This window comes from Scardinius erythrophthalmus, assembly GCF_964197995.2.
Source record: "Scardinius erythrophthalmus genome assembly, chromosome: 2".
NCBI lineage: Eukaryota > Metazoa > Chordata > Actinopteri > Cypriniformes > Leuciscidae > Scardinius > Scardinius erythrophthalmus.
This window is the reverse complement of record NC_138222.1, coordinates 41781915-41802261: the sequence shown is the minus strand read 5'-3', so window position 1 is coordinate 41802261 and position 20347 is coordinate 41781915. Positions and strand designations below refer to the sequence as shown.

General features: G+C 36.9%; 1 protein-coding gene across 5 annotated transcripts in view; it reads left to right on the top strand.

Annotated features, from left to right (window-relative positions):
- Positions 1-20347, top strand: part of coro2ba (coronin, actin binding protein, 2Ba) — a 37703-nt gene that overhangs the window by 14555 nt on the left and 2801 nt on the right. For 2 of the 5 annotated variants that reach the window (XM_081348187.1, XM_081348190.1), the window contains exons 2-9: positions 5857-6057; positions 11429-11545; positions 12234-12383; positions 12954-13118; positions 13792-13908; positions 15896-16000; positions 16689-16785; positions 17465-17577. In XM_081348187.1, the coding sequence (XP_081204313.1) occupies positions 5857-6057; positions 11429-11545; positions 12234-12383; positions 12954-13118; positions 13792-13908; positions 15896-16000; positions 16689-16785; positions 17465-17577 (1065 nt within the window). Of the gene's footprint in view, positions 1-4052; positions 4295-5856; positions 6058-11428; positions 11546-12233; positions 12384-12953; positions 13119-13788; positions 13909-15895; positions 16001-16688; positions 16786-17464; positions 17578-20347 lie in introns of those variants that run through there. The other 3 variants (XM_081348189.1, XM_081348188.1, XM_081348186.1) reach the window with 3 other exon arrangements.

Genomic DNA, 20347 nt, shown 5'->3' with positions numbered 1-20347 from the left:
AAAACAGGCAGTGGGTCTCCAGGCTCAAGAGTTATTTAACTCCAACAGAGACAGAATGGCATCGGAACTCAGAAGCAGGAACTGGAGCCTAGCTAATGCCCAACAAAGACAGGCATAGTGAGGGGCTGAAAGCAGTCTAACTAACAACCAACTGTGGCCCTCTGGAGGCCTTTCATCCATTTGTGTGCCACATTTTAAAGACAGAAGAGGCTTGCTTCCTGTCTTGGAAGCTGTTGGAATATTAGTATCTTGGAGGGATTCATTGCATGAATAATATTCATAGGCAGAGTTGGTTGGGGAGATCTAATATTTGGATGCTGTAATGGAGTGATACAGTACATTAATAGCGTTTACCTTTCAAAATGTCCACAGTACCGTTTTCAAGCCTCCACACTAAAATGTCGGAAAATCTAAAATTCACCTTACTGTTTATGCGTAAAACCTCCTAAAAGCTCACTGAGATGATACAGATTGAACAGACATAATAAAGTTCTCATGTTATTCTTCTAGTAGGATCATTTTATTTAGCAAATTATCTCACCATTCACTGATGCGTCCAGGTAGCACTCAGTCACCATTATATGTTTGGTCTAAAACGCAACTGCTTTCATGTATTGCAGCAGGACAGCAATTGCAAGTAAATTTTCCGTCATCTTTGCAGGACTGTGATATGAAGAGTGTACAAAGTAACATATCTTTAGCAACAGTGGGAAAGTGAATAGCACATAACAGGCACAATAGCGGTGTAAACATACATATCTATCGTCACATGTATGCGTCGCATGACTAAACGTGTCATTGTTTTCAAATACCTCCATTTTCACAGTCCACAGTCTCGACACTACAAAGCGAAAATGCCGTTTTCAAATCTATCCACTTAGGAAAGCATTTTTCAAAAAGCTCAGTTTTTGCAGGACAAAAACGCTTTCTCCATGTGGACGTAAGGCCAAAATGTATTAGTGGCCTAACTTTTAAGTACAGATCTGTAATAAATGGTAGAAAGATGCATTAATGGATGGAATAAAGAAAATCAAAAACAGAGCATGCAGAGGAAACTGCAGGCAAGATGTGAAAAAGTCAATAAAGAGTGTAGTCTCTGGAGTCTCTCTATCCTGCAGCAAAAAGAGCACATGTGTGCACAAGCTCACATACAGTGGATAATTTTCTCTCAAAAAGTCTGCTTAATTTGTAGTGACACCATCCTAGGCAAAATGATACATGCTTCAGTACTTTTGTGTTGCCAGAGTTTTGACTAACAGCATAAAATCTGGTCGAGATTGAAGCTTGTTCTACCCAGGAAAAAAACATCTGACTGAAAAATACATACATACCAACCACAGCTTGTTTATTTTTTTTTACATGACGTTTAGGGGCTAGGCTGATCTGAAATAGACTTAATTACAGAAATAGACCAGTTTCAGAAAAAAAAATGTAAATAACATGTACCGATTGTTTCACAGACATAGAAATTGAAGCTGAACTTCATAGAGTGCATCAAATAAGTGCTTTACATTTCAATGATTTAAAGCAATTCATAAAAAAAAAAAAAAAAAAAAAAACTGTGATTAGCTCTTCCTGAAAAACACTAATAATATCAGCTCGGTAAACTCTCAAAAAAAGTGTAAAAATTTTACTTTCAGGGGTACAACAGCTTGAGGAGGTACTCCTAGAGGGACTTTTAGTGAAAGTGACATGTGAAGGCCAAGGGTGGTAACCCATATTCGAATTTGTCCTCTGCATTTAACCCATCCAAGTTAGTGCACACATATTAGGAGCAGTGAGTAGTGAACACACACACTGCAAACCTGTGGACACACAAACCCAGAGCAGTGGGCAGCCATATTTGCAGTGGAGCCTGGGGAGCGATTGGGGGTTGGGTGCCTTGCTTAAGGGCAACTCAGTCATTTCTTGCCGGTATTGAGAATCGAAACCGAAACCTTCAGGGTTACCAGTCTGACTCTCTCACCATTAGGCTAAGCCACGACTTCCCCCTACCCCATTTAATGGTTAGATAAGGTGTCCCGTTAAAGGTACTTTCCGGGTGACAAGCTGTTGTATCCCTAAAAGTGCCATTTTTGCACATGTTTTCTGACCGTGTAACTTTTTTCAGAAGTGCTTCAGATGTGCTCTTACTGCCAGAAGTTACATAGCACCAGCCAGTCACATTAACACGGGCAATTTCGGCCAAATCTTGCCATTTTGCGGGCAATATGCCTCAGACTGTCATTAAACAAACAGTGGGCGGTCCTTGGGTGTGCCATCTAAGGGTGAGACTAAGCCTTTCAGTGCATGCGTACACACACATCCTTTTGCAGGTCTACCTCTAGCCCTATGGCTTATATAGAGATGTTCTTAAAATGAACATATTAACTTCACTTGGGGCTAAACATCAATATGTATTCTCTGGACAGTATTTGCATGAATGCATGCAACAGTCAGACAGCCCAGACTACAAAATATCTGTAGGATGTTTTACTGACACATGGTGAACAGAGAGCAGAGCTGAAGGGGACGCCAAGGAGAGAGTGCTGTTGCACTAAAGTTAAATAAATCTTGTCTGTCTGCATAGAGGTTATCAAGAGCTAGCCAAATATACCATTTAATCATTCAACATAATTAGAGAGAGAAAGACTTTTGTTTTTATCATAGACCTGAGAACGCTCCGGACAATTCCCAAGGTCTTATTAACATCCTCCTGTTTATTTCTAATAATATCACATAGCATAATTATAATTCTTTGAGAAGCTGTAAATCAACCAACCACAGAACAGCTTATACCAGCCTCTCACATCTTCGGCATGTACAGGATCAATATAGGACGTCCTACCAGAAAAAAGAAAAAAAAAAAGAATTTACTCTGTTTAACATAGTAACCATAACTGGTTGGTTAAATACAATGAACGTGATTACATGGTCAACCTTCAGCCAATCTATCTGTAGATTTCACAGACCATTACTGCTGAAGCAAATTATGCCTAAAGAAATTGAACATCTAATAATCTGTACTATAGGCTGCGGAACAATAAATCCTACAAACAAGAGGCAATTAAATTATGAAGAAAATATACACTATGGTTTAGTAGTTTGGGGTCAGTAAGATTTTCTTTTTTTATAAATGTAGCCTATATTCTATTCAGCAAGGATGCATTAAATTGATCAAACGTGACAGCAAATAAATGCTGTCTTTTGAACTTTTTATTCATCAGGTAAAATAAATGTATCACGGTTTCCACCAAAATATTAAGCAGCACACTGTTTTCAACATTGATAAGAATAAGACATCAACATTGATAATAATTAGGTTTCCTGGGCAGCAAAGCAAAATATAAGAATGATTTCTGAAGGATTATGTGACAATGAAGACTGGAGTAATGACGCTAAAATTCCACTTTGCCATCACAGGAATTATAAACTAAAATATATTAAAACTAATTTTAAATTGTAATAATATTTCACAATACTGTTTTTCCTGTATTTTTGATCGAATAAATGCAGCCTTGGTGAGTATAAAGACTATCAAAAACGTTGACAATTTTTACCAATCCCAACCCCAAACTTGTGAATGGTACTGTAAATATACAAATGCAAAATGGCTTGCAGTGCATTTGTATTCGTAAATGACACACATCTGAAACTTACTGCTGAAACTTTTAATCGTGTCATGTATTTCCAACTGTAAATCTATTCATCTTAAATATAGAACATCATATTAACTGGACATCTGGAGGACTGGGCATTTAGAGGAGAGAGGAAAAAAAGAAGAAAAATAGGAACATAGATGGGGAGAGAGCTCAGAAACAAGAAGGCTGTTATGTTTTTCAAGACCATAGCTACCATAGTGGATGCGCATAAAACAATAATCACCCTCCAGTGGAAATGAGGACACTTCCCCCAGACATAAGTAGACAGAGTGCAGTTGCATCATACTTATATAACTTTCTATATAACACTGTCTTTGAGATCGATATGTTTTATAAACTGAATGAGATGGTGAGGAATTTGATCTATGGCAGTAAACTGAAAGACATTAATAAGCAAACACTGACATAAAGAGAGGATGGAGCAACAACTTGTGTCTGGGAGGCATGTGGGGCTGGGCCTGGTAAGAGGGAGGGAATGAAGTAGTGAGGGAGGGATGAAAGGAGGCTGTGGGAGGAAAAAGGGAAAGAGAGAAACAGATGCAAGTAACTCAGGCCGGCAAACTACATGCACGCAGGAAGCCGGAGAAGATACAGGCTCGTTCTATAGATGATTGCAGAATACAGAGGGTGGTCAACTCAAAACCAAAGGAAAGGTAGGAAATTAGCCTCAATAATTTGGAGTCAGACATTGAGGAGAAAATAATAATAAATATGATCTATTTTATTTTCATACTGAATAAGCAAGTATATTTTGATGATTTATGTATAGAAATAGGCTTATTACTTGTGTAAAGTACACAGATAGATAGCGGTCTGTTTGTGTCTTTTGGAGATACATGGAAGTGAGCGAGTGTGTATGTACGAGCGGCATTAAATGAATGAATGTCCTTGTATGCAAATCTCAAAGGCACAGCTCTCTACACCCCAAGGCCTCTCTCTGGTTGATTCGGTTATGGTTAAACAGGCAAGACAACACGCACACAAACCGCTGAATGCTTTAGTACAGCTGTAAACATTCAACATGGTGGGAGAGATGAAAATTAGACATGTGGATGTAAGAAAAAGTAATATGATGGAGAAAGATCTCAGATAGATGCAATTTCATGCCTCACTGCTAACAGGATGCGACTGGCCAAACTTTTTTGGCGTGCTAGTAATTCCCAGTCAGTCAACATATAAATGTTGCAAATAAACTAAAGACTATAAAGGTTATGCATGTGCTCATACACAACACACAACTATTCACAATGCAGTCTTTAGTCATGAGTGATGTCAGTCATCTGAAAGATTCAGATCAGACACTGGTGATTTAACACTTCTTCTCCTTCTGGCAATTATCTGTTCGAATCACAGCTCATTTTAGTTTGAATGGCACAGTCTCATTCATTAGAGCCTAAATTGTTGCTTACACATTCCTTTAGGCTAAACTACAAACGGTGGTTTGAGCTCTTAGTGAAATTTTACAAGCATCCACAAACCGCTTCCTGTTTGAGTGGCAGAGTCTTCTAACAAGTTTCATACTGGAAAATGGAGCCGAGTCAGCACTAGCCGGTCCAATATTCATATTACTCTTATCTGTATTTCACTTTTCATATCACGGGGTCACTGGACATATGATGTTATATATTTATTGACATGATCTGTGTATGAGTTTCCAAAAAGGCCTAAGTGATGTTTGGCTGGTTAATGGTTGGGTTTTGGATGTTGGTTTGTGTTTAGTCTTGTTTACTTTGTGTAATTTGGTTCATTCAATCCTGCTGGTCTATTGCGAAAACACAGATTTAGGTTTTCCACTGGTATCATGACAAAAACAAACATGGTTTTAACTTAATATTATATTTAAAACAAAAAGATTATTATTGCAAAAGCAATCTTTTGATTCAAACTTATCATGTTTAATGTTGTTTTAAACATAAAGGTTATTTATTGGTTCTTTGCAACAACTTATAAAGGGCCTTGTTAATATGTAAAGAGAGTATTCCCAGTCTTTAAAGCATCAGTTGACATGTTAATGTAATCCTTAGTTACGTATAATGAAGGTAAACATATTTGGTTGGGTGGCGCTCTTATTAGAACCTTTATTTTTTTAAAGTTTAGACTTTAACCACTTCTTCTGTCCACCTCACAGCTTACATAATAATGAATATTAAAAGACAAAAAAAAAAAAAAAACCGCTGTCACTTCTAAACTTGTTGTCTTTGCATGTGCTTTGCAGATGTCATGGCGGCCGACCTACCGGAGCTCCAAGTTTCGAAACGTCTATGGCAAAGTGGCGAACCGAGAGCACTGCTTCGAGGGCATCCCGATCACAAAGAACGTCCATGACAACCATTTCTGCGCGGTCAACGCCAAGTTCCTCGCCATAGTAACGGAGAGCGCGGGAGGAGGATCTTTCGTTGTGATCCCGGTCACTCAGGTAACCACCACACACAGTCACGCAAGCACAGCACTGGTGTTTTCTCTAGACAGACAGTTTGTCTTAACGGCTCTGGGTTGCACTAAATTAATGACCGACACAATGTAGGGCGTCCGAGACTAGAACAATCAGCAACATGAATGATGCTAACCTTTTTAAGAGGCTTATTTTGGTCACATAGGTGTCGGCAGGTTTAAAATGGAGCAATGGGTTCAAAATGATCTCTTTCAACAGGGCCAGGGTTATATTCCTTCCAAATACACATTAATGAGCACAATGTTTTGTTATTGCCCTATTGCCAGTAAGGTCATTTATCTAGTTTAATCATTTGGAAGACCACAAATGTTTGTTTTTGCATTTTTTAAGAGCAAGTTGCTATTGTGCTCTTACCTCTGTGCTTGAACCATGACTCCATATACTATTCCATAGAGAAAGAAAGACTCCATAGTCTTTCCTTGTTGCTGAGAGGTTAATTAAAACTTTTGTGTTTTCCCGTATTGATTATTGTAATGCCTTGTTAGCTGGAGTGTCACAAGCTACCTTAAACAAATTGCAGGTAGTGCAAAACTCGGCTGCTAGAACTACTAGACTAAACTCTCCTTGGAACTAGGATAAGAGATCACATTACTCCCATTTTGGAGTCTCTGCATGGTCTCCCTGTTAGGTTTAGGGTAGACTTTAAAATTCTGATGCTTACTTACAAGGCTTTACATGGGTTGGCACCTCAATACTTGACCGAACTTTTAATTCCATATACTCCAATGCGTGACCTTCGTTCATCTGAAACTGGTCTTAGTTTTAACTGTTCCTTTAACTCGCTTACAATTGATGGGAGATGGGGCTTTTTCTTCAATAGCTCCATAACTATGGAATTATTTACCAATCGAGATAAGGCAAGCAAAATCTCTTAGCATTTTTAAATCTTACTTTACTTACTTTTTAGGGTAGCTTTTAATTGAGTATTTGTATACATTTTATATTGTGCATTATTTTATATGGTGTATTTTCGTTGTTTTATTTGTTTCTGTAAAGCGCTTTGAGATGTACAGTTAAAGTCGCTATAGAAAATAAAGGTTATTATTATTATTATGATTTCACCCAGTGGCTTGACATGCTCTAAATAAAAGCTTTCTGTTAACCTGTTTACAGGCCGACCAAAAGCCTGACTATAGTGATCAGAAAGCAGATGCTTTTCCTTTAAGCTCTGGCTTTGATGCTGTAAAATGGACAAGCACTGGAAGCTGCTGATCACTGATGTTGATATAACAGTAACATGGACTACAACGATGAGGACATCATTGTGCTCTGGCCGGAACAGAATGTCCGCTTCATAAGGAAGGAGTTTCTGTAGATTAATGAGATAGTTCACCAAAAAAAAACGTAATATTCTGTCTTCATTTACTCACCCTCATGTCATTCCGAACCTGTACGACTTTCTTTCTTCTGCAAAACAAGATTTTGAAGAATGTTATTAACCAAACAGTTTTGGTCACCACTGACTTCCATTATATAGTTAAAAATATGTTCCACAGAAGAAAGTCATACAAGTTTGGAACAACATGAGGGCGAGTGAATAATGAAAGAATTTTTAGTTATTATAAGTTATTTTCTTTGTTTTGAAAAACCAAGTAACTGAATCCTAAGGAGACAAAATGCAAGTGAATTTAAATGTGCCTCCAAATTCCACCTTCACAGCAAGTGGCCAAACTGCAAGAATAGCACAGAGAGAAAAAATGACACACACACTATTATCATTGACATGACAATGACAATTTTTGGCACAGAGCCTTTGATGTCCCATTCTTATCTCCAGTCATCTCCTCTCTTTATTCTGTCTATTCTTCTGTTCCTCCTCTTGAGCGCATCCGGTCATGCTACATTGCCCAGTGGGCCTGCAGACCCTCGGTCATGCTCTCAGCCAACTTGGATAAACTATCAATAGCACTTTTGTGATGAACACTCAGAGTCACCCAGTTAAAGTGTCACGTAGAAGGCCAGCTTTGTGCTCTTCATGGGCTCATTCCACAGTGTTGTGACTCCAACTGGGCTCCCATACAGGCCTTGAAAAAGAGTTCAGTCCCTCTAACTTCAGCATGTGTGTTTCTCTGGACACCACGTGGGGCTCTGTTTTTCCCAGCTTCTTCATCCTCCATCTCCCTTGCATCTCTTTCTCTCTCTGCCTAGCATTGACAGCTCCCTGCAAAGTTTGCATGCATACTGTAATACTGAGAAGTCCACTGTCACAATCACTGAAATCTGGCATAGAGATAATAGAAATCACTGTGAAGCTATTTAATAAGTAATAATAGTTCAACCTCAGTTGGATGATAGGGCTAACTAATATACAGACTTTAAGATTTTTGCATTTAGCCACCTTTTATTCTTAAAGTAACAATTTTTGTATTTGTTGTAATATGTATATTGCTCATTCACTCATTTCTCTAATGCTTTTATTCAAACCAAGGCATTAGTCTGAATTAGTCTATTTTACAGGGACAACTGTCTGATTAAGGAGGATCAGCAATTCTCATAATACATCTGAGATATAGACACATGGGAAAAATATAATGGCAGAACATTGGCTTTTCAAATGGAATTCCTCATTTGACAAAGGAGCTTTAGTTGTGGAATGGAAACTGCATTCAGAAACCAAGATGAGATGGCCCAGGGAAAGAGAAAAAAGAGCATGAATAGAAGGCTGTGGTATTCGCGATGATGTCATCATTAACTGTTTAACCATTTGGAAATGAAACCGTTCCTTTCCTTGACCTAAGCTGCTGTTGACAGAAACTTCTCTGAATGATAATGTGTGCTGCAATGGTTTGGGATGATATCAGAATTCTTAAAATAATTCAGAACTCCCATCTAAAAGGCTCAAGGCACGCACACACACACACACACACACATACACACACACACACACACACACACACACACACACACACACACACACACACACACACACACACACACACACACACACACACACACAAACAAGAGGGAGTTGGGCCATCTGGCAACACAGATAGGAAACTGCCAACCATTTCAGACTACCTTAACATGCCCAAAAGTGCTTTTAACTGGACCCACACCCATTTTAATAATGCCTCAGTTAACATACAGTAAGCTGAAATGCCCTTTGTTTAGAATTTCGTTCAGGAACCATGGAAAATGTTGGACTTGGAAGAAGCAAAATAATTTTTAACAGTCTAGACTTTAGAAAAGAGTAGCACTGGCCAGTCATTTCAATTTTCTGAGGATGTGGCAGTGTAAATCTACAGAAAAACTCCATACTCATATTTCTCTTTCTGAATATCTACAACAGAATATTAAATATGTATTAGACTGCCAAGTTTGTATCAAGTAATCCATTAATTAGTAAAAAAATATCCTAATATTATGCATATAGTATATGTGCAGGCAGGCTATCTTACATTTATGTTAGTTAAAAATGCTGATATTGTAAGTATTTTTTGTTTATACGATATAAACCTCTGTCTGTTGTCTCTGCCGCTTATATTCTCATAAAGGTCATCACTCATGCGCTATTGTATTTAGCATATTATTTTGAAAGAAAAACGACAAACTTTAGCCCTGAAATGTGCATTCAGGAAGGTGTTTAATGTGGGATCAGGGATTTTTTACTATAATAAAAGTAGACACTGATAGGAGCAGAAATTATTTTACAGCATACTCTATTGACTTCCATAATAATGTTACATTGACTCCATAATTAGATACTAAATAGATACGAATGGAAGTGTAACTTCTCTGCTAAGGATGTTAAATTTGTACCCTATAAGACCATATTTTTGCTTGTGCTATTAGAGTTATGGCAGTCTAGAGGCACATCCACTGACATCATAATTAGTGTAATCACATGGCTGTTCCTCACGCATCATTGTGCTGCTCACAATAGAGGGTGTGGCTAAATATATTATCTCCTTTTGTCTCTGACTCTAAGATCTCAGACAGCGACTATTCAGTCTGATCTGCAGCCAAAACATCCATCTCAACAACCACTCACTGCCAACACACTCCTACACACACACAAAAGAATTACAATAAACAGGAAGTGAAAAACAATGAATAATTAGAGAGCGGAAACTGAGAAGCAAAGAAAAATAGGTGTAAAATGCAAAAGCATCTCTTTCAAAACTTTGCCCTGTGCATATATGAAAATGTCCCTCAGAGAAAATCATGCATAATCATGTTTGTGTATTAGATGGCATGATGTTTAAATGCAATTAAATTATCATTATGCATGCATTTAATGCAATTAAGAGATCATTAAAGATGTCATATATGTACATTCATTCATTACACTGATAATGTTAGTTGTAGTTAAGTCATACTTTATTCCATTTTTGTGCTGCTGTGCTGTTAATAACGCCCTGTTTAACGCCCATTTTTCATCTTAGTTCTAAAAATTTATGTTTTGGAATACAGGGTGCCCAACAATATGATTTTATAGTACATCTTTTATCACAAATGTCTCACATTGTTATCATGATGTGAGAAGCAATGATGAGCTGTTCGAATAAGCGCAAGATCAGTCTCGAGAGCTATATATAGTCTTGGAAAACACCTTGACAAATCAGAAATCCTCACATGCAGGCAAACATCTGAACAACAAACTACAGCCGATTGCTTTAGCCACAACAAGTTAAAGGCTTTAGCATTTTATAATCGGCCATTTTCAGTGTTCTTTTGAGTTTTGATCTCCTGTGGGAAATCAAGACATTTCCTCGCCCAAGAAAATTATATTTAAAAAACACCCCTCGAGCAATCGCTGTGCTAATTTAATGCCATAATCTAACACAGATTTCCATCATGCTAATCTAGTAGAATAGCACAGAGAGTACAGACATGAACGTGTGACAGCCAGTCTGCTATGAGTTCATTGTTTACATATCCAACCAAGAAGCCACATGCTGTTCTGTTCTTGACCAAAAATTCACATTCAAGCTAACAAAATTTCTTCAACAATGAAATGACTTCTCTGATCTCACAGCACTAACAGTACTATATCACTGCATTTTACTGAAGCCCTGACAGATGAAGACTCTTTCATAAGCAGCCCACTCAGGGTGCACTCATGCATGACCTGAACTACAAATCCCAAAGGACCTCAGAAAGAGGTCAATGGACTAAAGTGGCATCAAACATTCATGACATCATGACTACCATTCTGTCTACTACTGACTGTCTGACTGTAGTTATGTAGCTCCACACAGTGGACGTTTGTGTGTATTACAATGGAGCTGTTTGAATGTTTTCAACTATCCATGTCTTGCTATGTGTGTCCATACATTCTTTTATTTGTGTAAATAAAACCATCAGATCAGTAACCTATACTTTCCTCACGCAGTTTGGCCGTATCGACCCTCACTATCCAAAGGTCTGTGGTCACCAAGGCAAAGTGCTGGACATCAAATGGAATCCTTTCCATGACAACATAATTGCGTCTTGTTCAGAGGACTCTTCTGTGAGTAAAATCCTCATGATGGTCGAATTAGTCAGCATCATTTCAAAAAAACTGTGGAAACAGTGAAAACTTGTTTCAGTTTATTTTTGTTGTCATTAATGGAAAACCATTTACTTTCCATGATGTGGATGGTGAAAGAGTTTTACATTAACCTGAAATATTACTGAAATATTAATATAACAGGACCAATAGAAGTTTTATTTATTGAACCTCAAGTCACATCAAGTATAGGGATATATAAGAAAAGGGATAAATATTTAAATGTCATTTCAATGTAATTTTGATTTACATAAATCATTTTAAGTGACCCTGCAAAATGAAAAATAATTAATTAAATAAAGAGAAATAATAATAGAAATTAAAATGGTTTGACATTAATTTAAAAAAATTAAAAACACACAAAAATATGCCAATAATGCCTTGCCAAAAATCATAACAGGGACAGAATAAGTAAACACATTATTGTTGTTGTTATTATTATTATTATTAGTTGGCTCTGATTGGATTATGATATGTAAATCCTGTTATTTTAATGCTCCCGTGTTTGTCATATGAGACTGATTTAACCATTTATGAAGTTATATAATTATAACTAACCTGACATTTGAGTCTTAAACCTTCTTGATATAGTTGATTTAAAAGTGATATTTTTTTTAGTTCTACATCTTTGTGTCTGTGAATGTGTCAGGTACGAATATGGGAGATTCCTGATGAAGGACTGAGAAGGAATTTGACAGAGCCTGTATTAGAACTGTATGGTCACAGCAGACGCGTGGGCCTCATAGAGTGGCACCCAACCACTAGTGGGATTCTCTTCAGTGCTGGCTATGACTACAAGGTGATACATTTTTTTACAACCGAATTTGACAGTCTCAAAATCAATAATATGAGCTATAAAGTTAAAACATGGACGGTGTGGACAGTTGGTACTTAAAGGAGTAGTTTACTTTTAAATGAAAATTCTGTCATCATATACTCACCCTCATGTTGTTTCAAACCTGTATGAATTTCTTTCTTCTGCTGAACAGAAAGGAAGATATTTAGAAGAATATCAGTAACCAGACAGTTTCTGGGTCCCATTGACTTCCATAGTAGGAAAAAAATATACTATGGAAGTCAATGGGACCCAGAAACTGTCTGGTTACTGATATTCTTCTAAATATCTTCCTTTCTGTTCAGCAGAAGAAAGAAATTCATACAGGTTTGAAACAACATGAGGGTGAGTATATGATGACAGAATTTTCATTTAAAAGTGAACTACTCCTTTAAGATTGTATGTGAAAACTTATTTTGTTTGTCCACAGTATGAACATGAGAGTGCCATACTGCCACTCACAGAAATAAAACGGTCAAAAGGCTGTATCTGAGGTATGACTAATGTGTTGTTGGTATTTTTGTCTCTCTGTAGATCCTGATTTGGAATCTGGAGATTGGGGAGCCGGTGAAAATGATTGACTGCCACACAGATGTGGTCCTCTGTATGTCATTTAACACAGAGGGGAGTCTGCTGGCCACCAGCTGCAAGGACAAGAAGCTCCGCGTCATTGAGCCCCGCTCTGGCAAAGTGCTACAGGTGCGGATTGCGTGTGTTTAGTCTTTCAGTATATGCAGCACTCAAACACTCACAGTCCCAAGTAAACAGACAGACTCATGGCAAATTTCAATCACATTCCTTCTAATATCTGATATTGACTTCATTCTGCACTCTTCATATTCATCAAGTATGCATTAAGTTGATTAAAAAGTATAGTAGAGACACTTATAATGTTACAAAAGATTTCTGTTTCAAATAAATGCTGTTTCAAATCAGCATATTAGAATAATTTCTGATGGATGACTGAAGACATGAGTAATGGCTACTGAAAATTCAGCTTTGCCATTGCAGGAGTAAAGTACATATTAAAATAGAAAAAAGTTATTTTAAATTGTAATATTATTTCACAATATTACTTTTTTACTGTATAAATGTAGCCTTGTTGAGACTTCTGTTAGAAACATTAAAACATCTTACCAACCCCAAAATATTTGAACCGTATTTTTTTATTTATATAACCATTCACACAAACTCATTTCATTATATGTTCTAAAATATTTTGTACACATCGAGAGGGAAAATATCCATCATCACCATGAATTTTTAGAATAACCATCATATTTCATGCACCCTTATTTTGTAAATGCACTATTGAGAAAATTGTTTGAAGAACTGAAATTTCCACGTGTTTTTGTTTTATATTGTCAAGCAGGAGGCAAACTTTAAAAACCACAAAGTGAACCGTGTTGTGTTCCTAGGCAACATGAAACGACTCCTAACGACAGGTGTGTCTCGCTGGAACACACGCCAGATTGCTCTCTGGGACCAGGTGAGGACAACCTATGTGTGTGGGTCAGGTTTTGACCTGATCACTCCCGACGAGGGCTGTTATGTTGCGGGTCAATTTGACCCGTTTAGATTTTCTAGTTGTTGGAAATACAGGTTAACCTATGTTTTTTTTCTTGATATTTTGTGACTTTTTCTCATTTATCATCATGAACATGCATGCAAAGTTTCAACATGCTGGTGTTTTTTGACATATACAAACAAAATTACTGTTCCTTTCGTGATGTTCGCGGGTCAATTTGACCCGCATATTTTAACGCTCTAAGGCAACTGTACGGACCTAAAATAATAACATTTCTTGGTTATATTTTGTTATTTTATTTTTTTACTACCTTATGAAGCTAAAAAAATTGTTTTACACACTTATTTCAATACAGAAAAATATTTTGTCAGCCACAGATGGTAAAAATGACCTATCATTTATTTTTTCAAGCTACCTGAAATAACATTAAACCCTTTTTTTTTTCTTGATATTTTGTGACCTTTTTCTCATTTATCATCATGAACATGCATGCAAAGTTTCAACATGCTGGTGTTTTTTGACATATACAAACAAAATTACTGTTCCTTTTGTGATGTTCGCGGGTCAATTTGACCCGCATATTTTAATGCTCTAAGGCAACTTTACGGAACCAAAATAATAACATTTCTTGGTTATATTTTGTTATTTTATTTTTGATCATGAACATGCATGCAAAGTTTCAACATACTGGTGTTTTTTTTTTTTTTTTTTGACAAATACAAACAAAATTACTATTACGTTTGTGATGTCCATCATAGGCAGCTATTCAAAAGCAACTGTACATACACAAAATAAAAACATTTATTTTATGTATGTCAGGGCATCAACTCCAGTTCTAAAGTGTAAGTGTATCTAAAAGTGCTCTAACCCAAACCATACACACTTGAAAAAGCTAAATCATGGTGTTCAGAATTAATTGCAAATTACAATTGAACATCTTTGACAGACACAGATAGTAAAATAAGCTCTCATTATATATTCAAGATATCTGAAATATCTTGAGACTTCGACATAGACAGCAGGAAAAATTAGCTCAGATTAACTGATTAATTGTTCAGTTATGATGTTCTAAGCAAAAAAAAAAAAAAGTAAAAAAATGTTTATGCAAATATATATAAATATAACGTATATTCAAATTTTAAATAGTTTTAAAAAATGGTTAAAAAACATTTTCATTAAATCATATCTTCAGATATATATTTTTTGGAATATTTGACAAATGCTGATATTAAAAGTTTACAGTTTGAACCTGAATCTTTGTTGTTTTTCATAGTGTGATTTTTGAGGAATTGTATTGAATCCAATGCGGGTCAATTTGACCCGGACCATAAGGGGAGTGCACAGAATTCCAACATAACACGAGGGTTAAACCTGAAATCACGTGGGATCAGTCAAGCAGAAAAAATAAACAAAACTTTTAATAAGCAGAAAATATTATCTTTTTTAAAATGTAAATGCTAAAATGTGTCAGGGAGGGTCAGGGGTGGGGGTAGGTATAGTTTTCGGTGTTAGAAAATACTGTTAGTTAAGTATAAAGACAAATTAAGTCAAGACTCCACAATGGCAGAAAAACAAATGCGCTCGTGTGTGTGTGTGTGTGTGTGTGTATGCTCATTTACAAAACTCATCCAGAAATACACATTTTCCCTGATGTCTGCATTACCCTAAAGATTAAGATCGCTGAAAGTCATTGTTTTCTTCTCAGCATCTTCCCTGTAATTACTGTGTGAGAATCACATTAATTGTTCTGTGTAAGTGTAGCTAAACAGCTACACTCAACTGCAGTGGAGAGAGAATATGGGTAAAGAAGCTGGTTGCTTTGCTCTTCGTACATTGTTAGGGTTCTGAGAAAGTACTGTATCTCAACATTAATTTGTTAAAAGAAAAAGAATATGCAAATCTGAGTTCAAAGTTATTTGCTCTCTTACTGCACTGTCTCTCATGACAGGAGGATCTGTCCATGCCGATCATTGAAGAGGAGATTGACGGCCTGTCAGGACTGCTTTTTCCATTCTATGATGCAGACACACATATGCTCTACTTAGCAGGCAAGGTACACATTACTCCATGCTGATAAGGATTCTTACATACTTGTAAAGCTTGTAAATATGTACTTCATTCAAAAGTTCGGCATCCGTACATTTTTTTCAGGAAGGATGCATTTAATAGTAGAAAAAAAAGACATTTATAATGTTACAAAAGATTCCCATTTCAAATAAATGCTATTTGTTTGAACTTTCTGTCCAGGAAAGAATCTTGAAAAAACACAATTTCTAACAGAAACATTAAGCTTTTATAACGAGCATTTTCAACAATGATAAGATTTTTTTCTTGAGCACCAAATCAGCACATTGATGTCTGAAGGATCATGTGACAATGAAGACTGGATTAATGACTGCTGAAAATTCAGCTTTGCCATCACATGAAAAAATTGAAAAGTTTTTTTAAATTGTAATAATGATGTTATAATAAGTTTATTATATATAGTGCCTTTCAGAAAACTCAAACTTTCAGTTACTGTTTTTACTGTATTTTTGATCATATTTTGAGCATAAGAGACAAAACATAAAAAAATCTTACCGACCCCAAACTGTTGAACGGTTATGTATGTTAGATATATAAATCAATATAAAAATGTTCAGCCAAATACTGAAAAGCCACACTGATACTGCCATCACAAATGATCACCTTAGAAAAAAACAGTAATTGTCTTTGAACTGACTAAGATGGTGTAATTGTAGGGTGATGGGAACATCCGGTACTATGAGATCACCCTGGAGAAGCCCTACCTGCAGTATCTCATGGAGTTCAGGTCCCCTGCACCACAGAAAGGCCTCGGTAAAACTCAAATTCTCACCATTTAATGATCACAGTATACCAGCAACCTCTGTAAAATGGAGTAAAAAACATTCAAAATTAACCCTTGAATGCAATAAATAAACGAACAAACAATAATAAAACCCCCAAACACTTAATTTATAAAGGAGGTCAAAATGACCCATACTGGATTCAGTTTTTTTCCATAGAAAGGTTTTATCTCAGTTTTCAATGTAATCATTTAAGATTTTGTTTATAAATGTTTAAATGTTATGTTTAAATATTTTAATTATGATCATTTATTCACTTCAAAATATATTAAAAGAAATATACAGTATGTTAATTGCCTAAGTCATTTTTTTTTTTCAAAGAAATTGAAATATGACTTAGGCAATTATGCTATGAGGCGAACGATATGATATAGCTTGATATGAGCAATGTAAGGAATATCAAGGAATGAAATTATTTTTATTGACAAAAATAATCAAAATCACACCCTATCTTTATGCAGTCTAGGGTTAAAACTGGTACTTTGTAAGTATACCTTTAAGTGGATAGCACTTTTATTTAACTAGTAGTTTCTCCTCTAATAAACCAGATATGTATTGTGTTATGATCTCTTCCATATCAAGACAAAACCAACAATAAGCATGCCAATGACTCGTGTCTAATGTTCAACTTCTCATGTGTGTTCTGATAGGAGTGATGCCGAAGCATGGACTAGACGTAGGAGCGTGTGAAGTCTTCAGGTTTTATAAGTTGGTGACTCTGAAGGGCCTGATTGAGCCAATCTCTATGATCGTACCTAGAAGGGTGAGCATAAGCACCATGACGATATTAGTTCCCAGTCCACGGTTCCCAATTAAATGAATCATTGAGGGTTCCGCTGAAGGACGAGAGAAATTTGTGCTAGACAGTAGACACATCCCTTGAATGAGGTCTCAGGTAATAGTTGTGTAAACTGCCTTTTTTTTAAGCAAGCCATTTGACAGGTTGGAGGGATCCATCACCTCTCTGTTGCTGGTGTAACTGCCACCTCAGTGAGATGAGAGTAGTGAGCCGTGTAATAACCTCAATGTGAGACACAGCATGTGTGTTTTTGTGCTCTGGACAGAATGGGCAGTTGCGGGTTGGCCCATTATTGTTTAGGCTTCACAAACAGTGGGAAGGACAGCATCCACTCAACCCCACAATTTTAAAATCTACACACACCCAAATAAATCCAGTGCCAGCTTCTTTCAGTGCAAATGGTCCTGAAATCTATCAGCCCACATCTATCATTCATGATAGAGATGCGCGGATGGGCTATTATTTCATCCGCACCTGCATCACAAAACTCACCATCCTTCCGCCATCCATCCGCACAAACGTTTTTGAGCAATTTTCAAAACCGCACCCGCCCGCCATCCGCTGATTGGTTTATACATATAGTATACATATATTTTTTATTTGATTGGTTCAACCGCCCGCCACCCGCCCGAATTTAATTTAAATATTATTTTTCGTCACGTCATCCGCCCAATCCACGGTTTATCCACGCAGTCCGCGGCTGTGACCGCCACCCGCGCATCTCTAATTCATGATATTGGAGAAATCGGTTGTTGCACCGCCAGCAGTTTAACCCAGGGGGCGACAAGGGGGTGGGGTGGGGGGGGTTAAATAATCAATTTAACAGTATGCAAATATATATATATATATATATATATATATATATATATACACACACACATACATATATGGATTATTAGGAACACCTGTTCAATTTCTCATTAATGCAATTATCTAATCAACCAATCACATGGCAGTTGCTTCAATGCATTTAGGGGTGTGGTCCTGGTCAAGACAATCTCCTGAACTCCAAACTGAATGTTAGAATGGGAAAGAAAGGTGATTTAAGCAATTTTGAGCGTGGCATGGTTGTTGGTGCCAGACGGGCCGGTCTGAGTATTTCACAATCTGCTCAGTTACTGGGATTTTCACGCACAACCATTTCTAGGGTTTACAAAGAATGGTGTAAAAAAGGGAAAAACATCCAGTATACGGCAGTCCTGTGGGCGAAAATGCCTTGTTGATGCTAGAGGTCAGAGGAGAATGGGCCGACTGATTCAAGCTGATAGAAGAGCAACTTTGACTGAAATAACCACTCGTTACAACCGAGGTATGCAGCAAAGCATTTGTGAAGCCACAACACAGAAGACCCCACCGGGTACCACTCATCTCCACTACAAATAGGAAAAAGAGGCTACAATTTGCACGAGCTCACCAAAATTGGACAGTTGAAGACTGGAAAAATGTTGCCTGGTCTGATGAGTCTTGATTTCTGTTGAGACATTCAGATGGTAGAGTCAGAATTTGGCGTAAACAGAATGAGAACATGGATCCATCATGCCTTGTTACCACTGTGCAGGCTGGTGGTGGTGGTGGTGTAATGGTGTGGGGGATGTTTTCTTGGCACACTTTAGGCCCCTTAGTGCCAATTGGGCATCGTTTAAATGCCACGGCCTACCTGAGCATTGTTTCTGACCATGTCCATCCCTTTATGACCACCATGTACCCATCCTCTGATGGCTACTTCCAGCAGGATAATGCACCATGTCACAAAGCTCGAATCATTTCAAATTGGTTTCTTGAACATGACCTTGAGTTCACTGTACTAAAATGGCCCCCACAGTCACCAGATCTCAACCCAATAGAGCATCTTTGGGATGTGGTGGAACAGGAGCTTCGTGCCCTGGATGTGCATCCCACAAATCTCCATCAACTACAAGATGCTATCCTATCAATATGGACCAACATTTCTAAAGAATGCTTTCAGCACCTTGTTGAATCAATGCCACGTAGAATTAAGGCAGTTCTGAAGGCGAAAGGGGGTCAAACACAGTATTAGTATGGTGTTCCTAATAATCCTTTAGGTGAGTGTATATATATATATATGTATTCTCCTGCATTCCTTGTACCATACGTTCAAGATTAGTTATGTATACTTGCTAGTTTTATGGAACTATTCAATATAGCTGCTTTGAAGTTATATTTCTTATGTAAAGTGTTATACAAATGAATTTGAAATAAAAATGGATCTCTACTGTTGGGTACAAATAGTATTGGGTAATATTTTATTGTTAGTGAAATTTGTTCATATTCATTTTTTTTTTTTTTTACTTTAGTAAAATGAATATATAGCTAATATTAATTGAAAAAAAATGGAATCAACACATTTGCTATTTTATCACATAATATTTAGTCTGTAGCTATACCTTAGCTAAGGGGATCATCATATTTCAGAGTCCCAGGCATTCAAAGTTTTGAAAACCCCTGTTTTTACTCACACACAAAGCATTTGCTAATTGTTTTATTTGTAGCAGAAACCTTAAAAACAGCAAACCCACATAAACCTGTAAGAATAAGGTCATGCCTTATTCTTATACCTGGGAATAATTTTATTCAGATACTGAGTTTCCTTTTCATCCAAAGGTTTCATTCACACGTCCTGAAGCAACCTTAAAGGTGCCATGGGTGATTCTCTGCAGAAACATTTTTTGTTATGCTGGTTGAAAGTCTCCTCATATCCTGTTAGCAATCACTC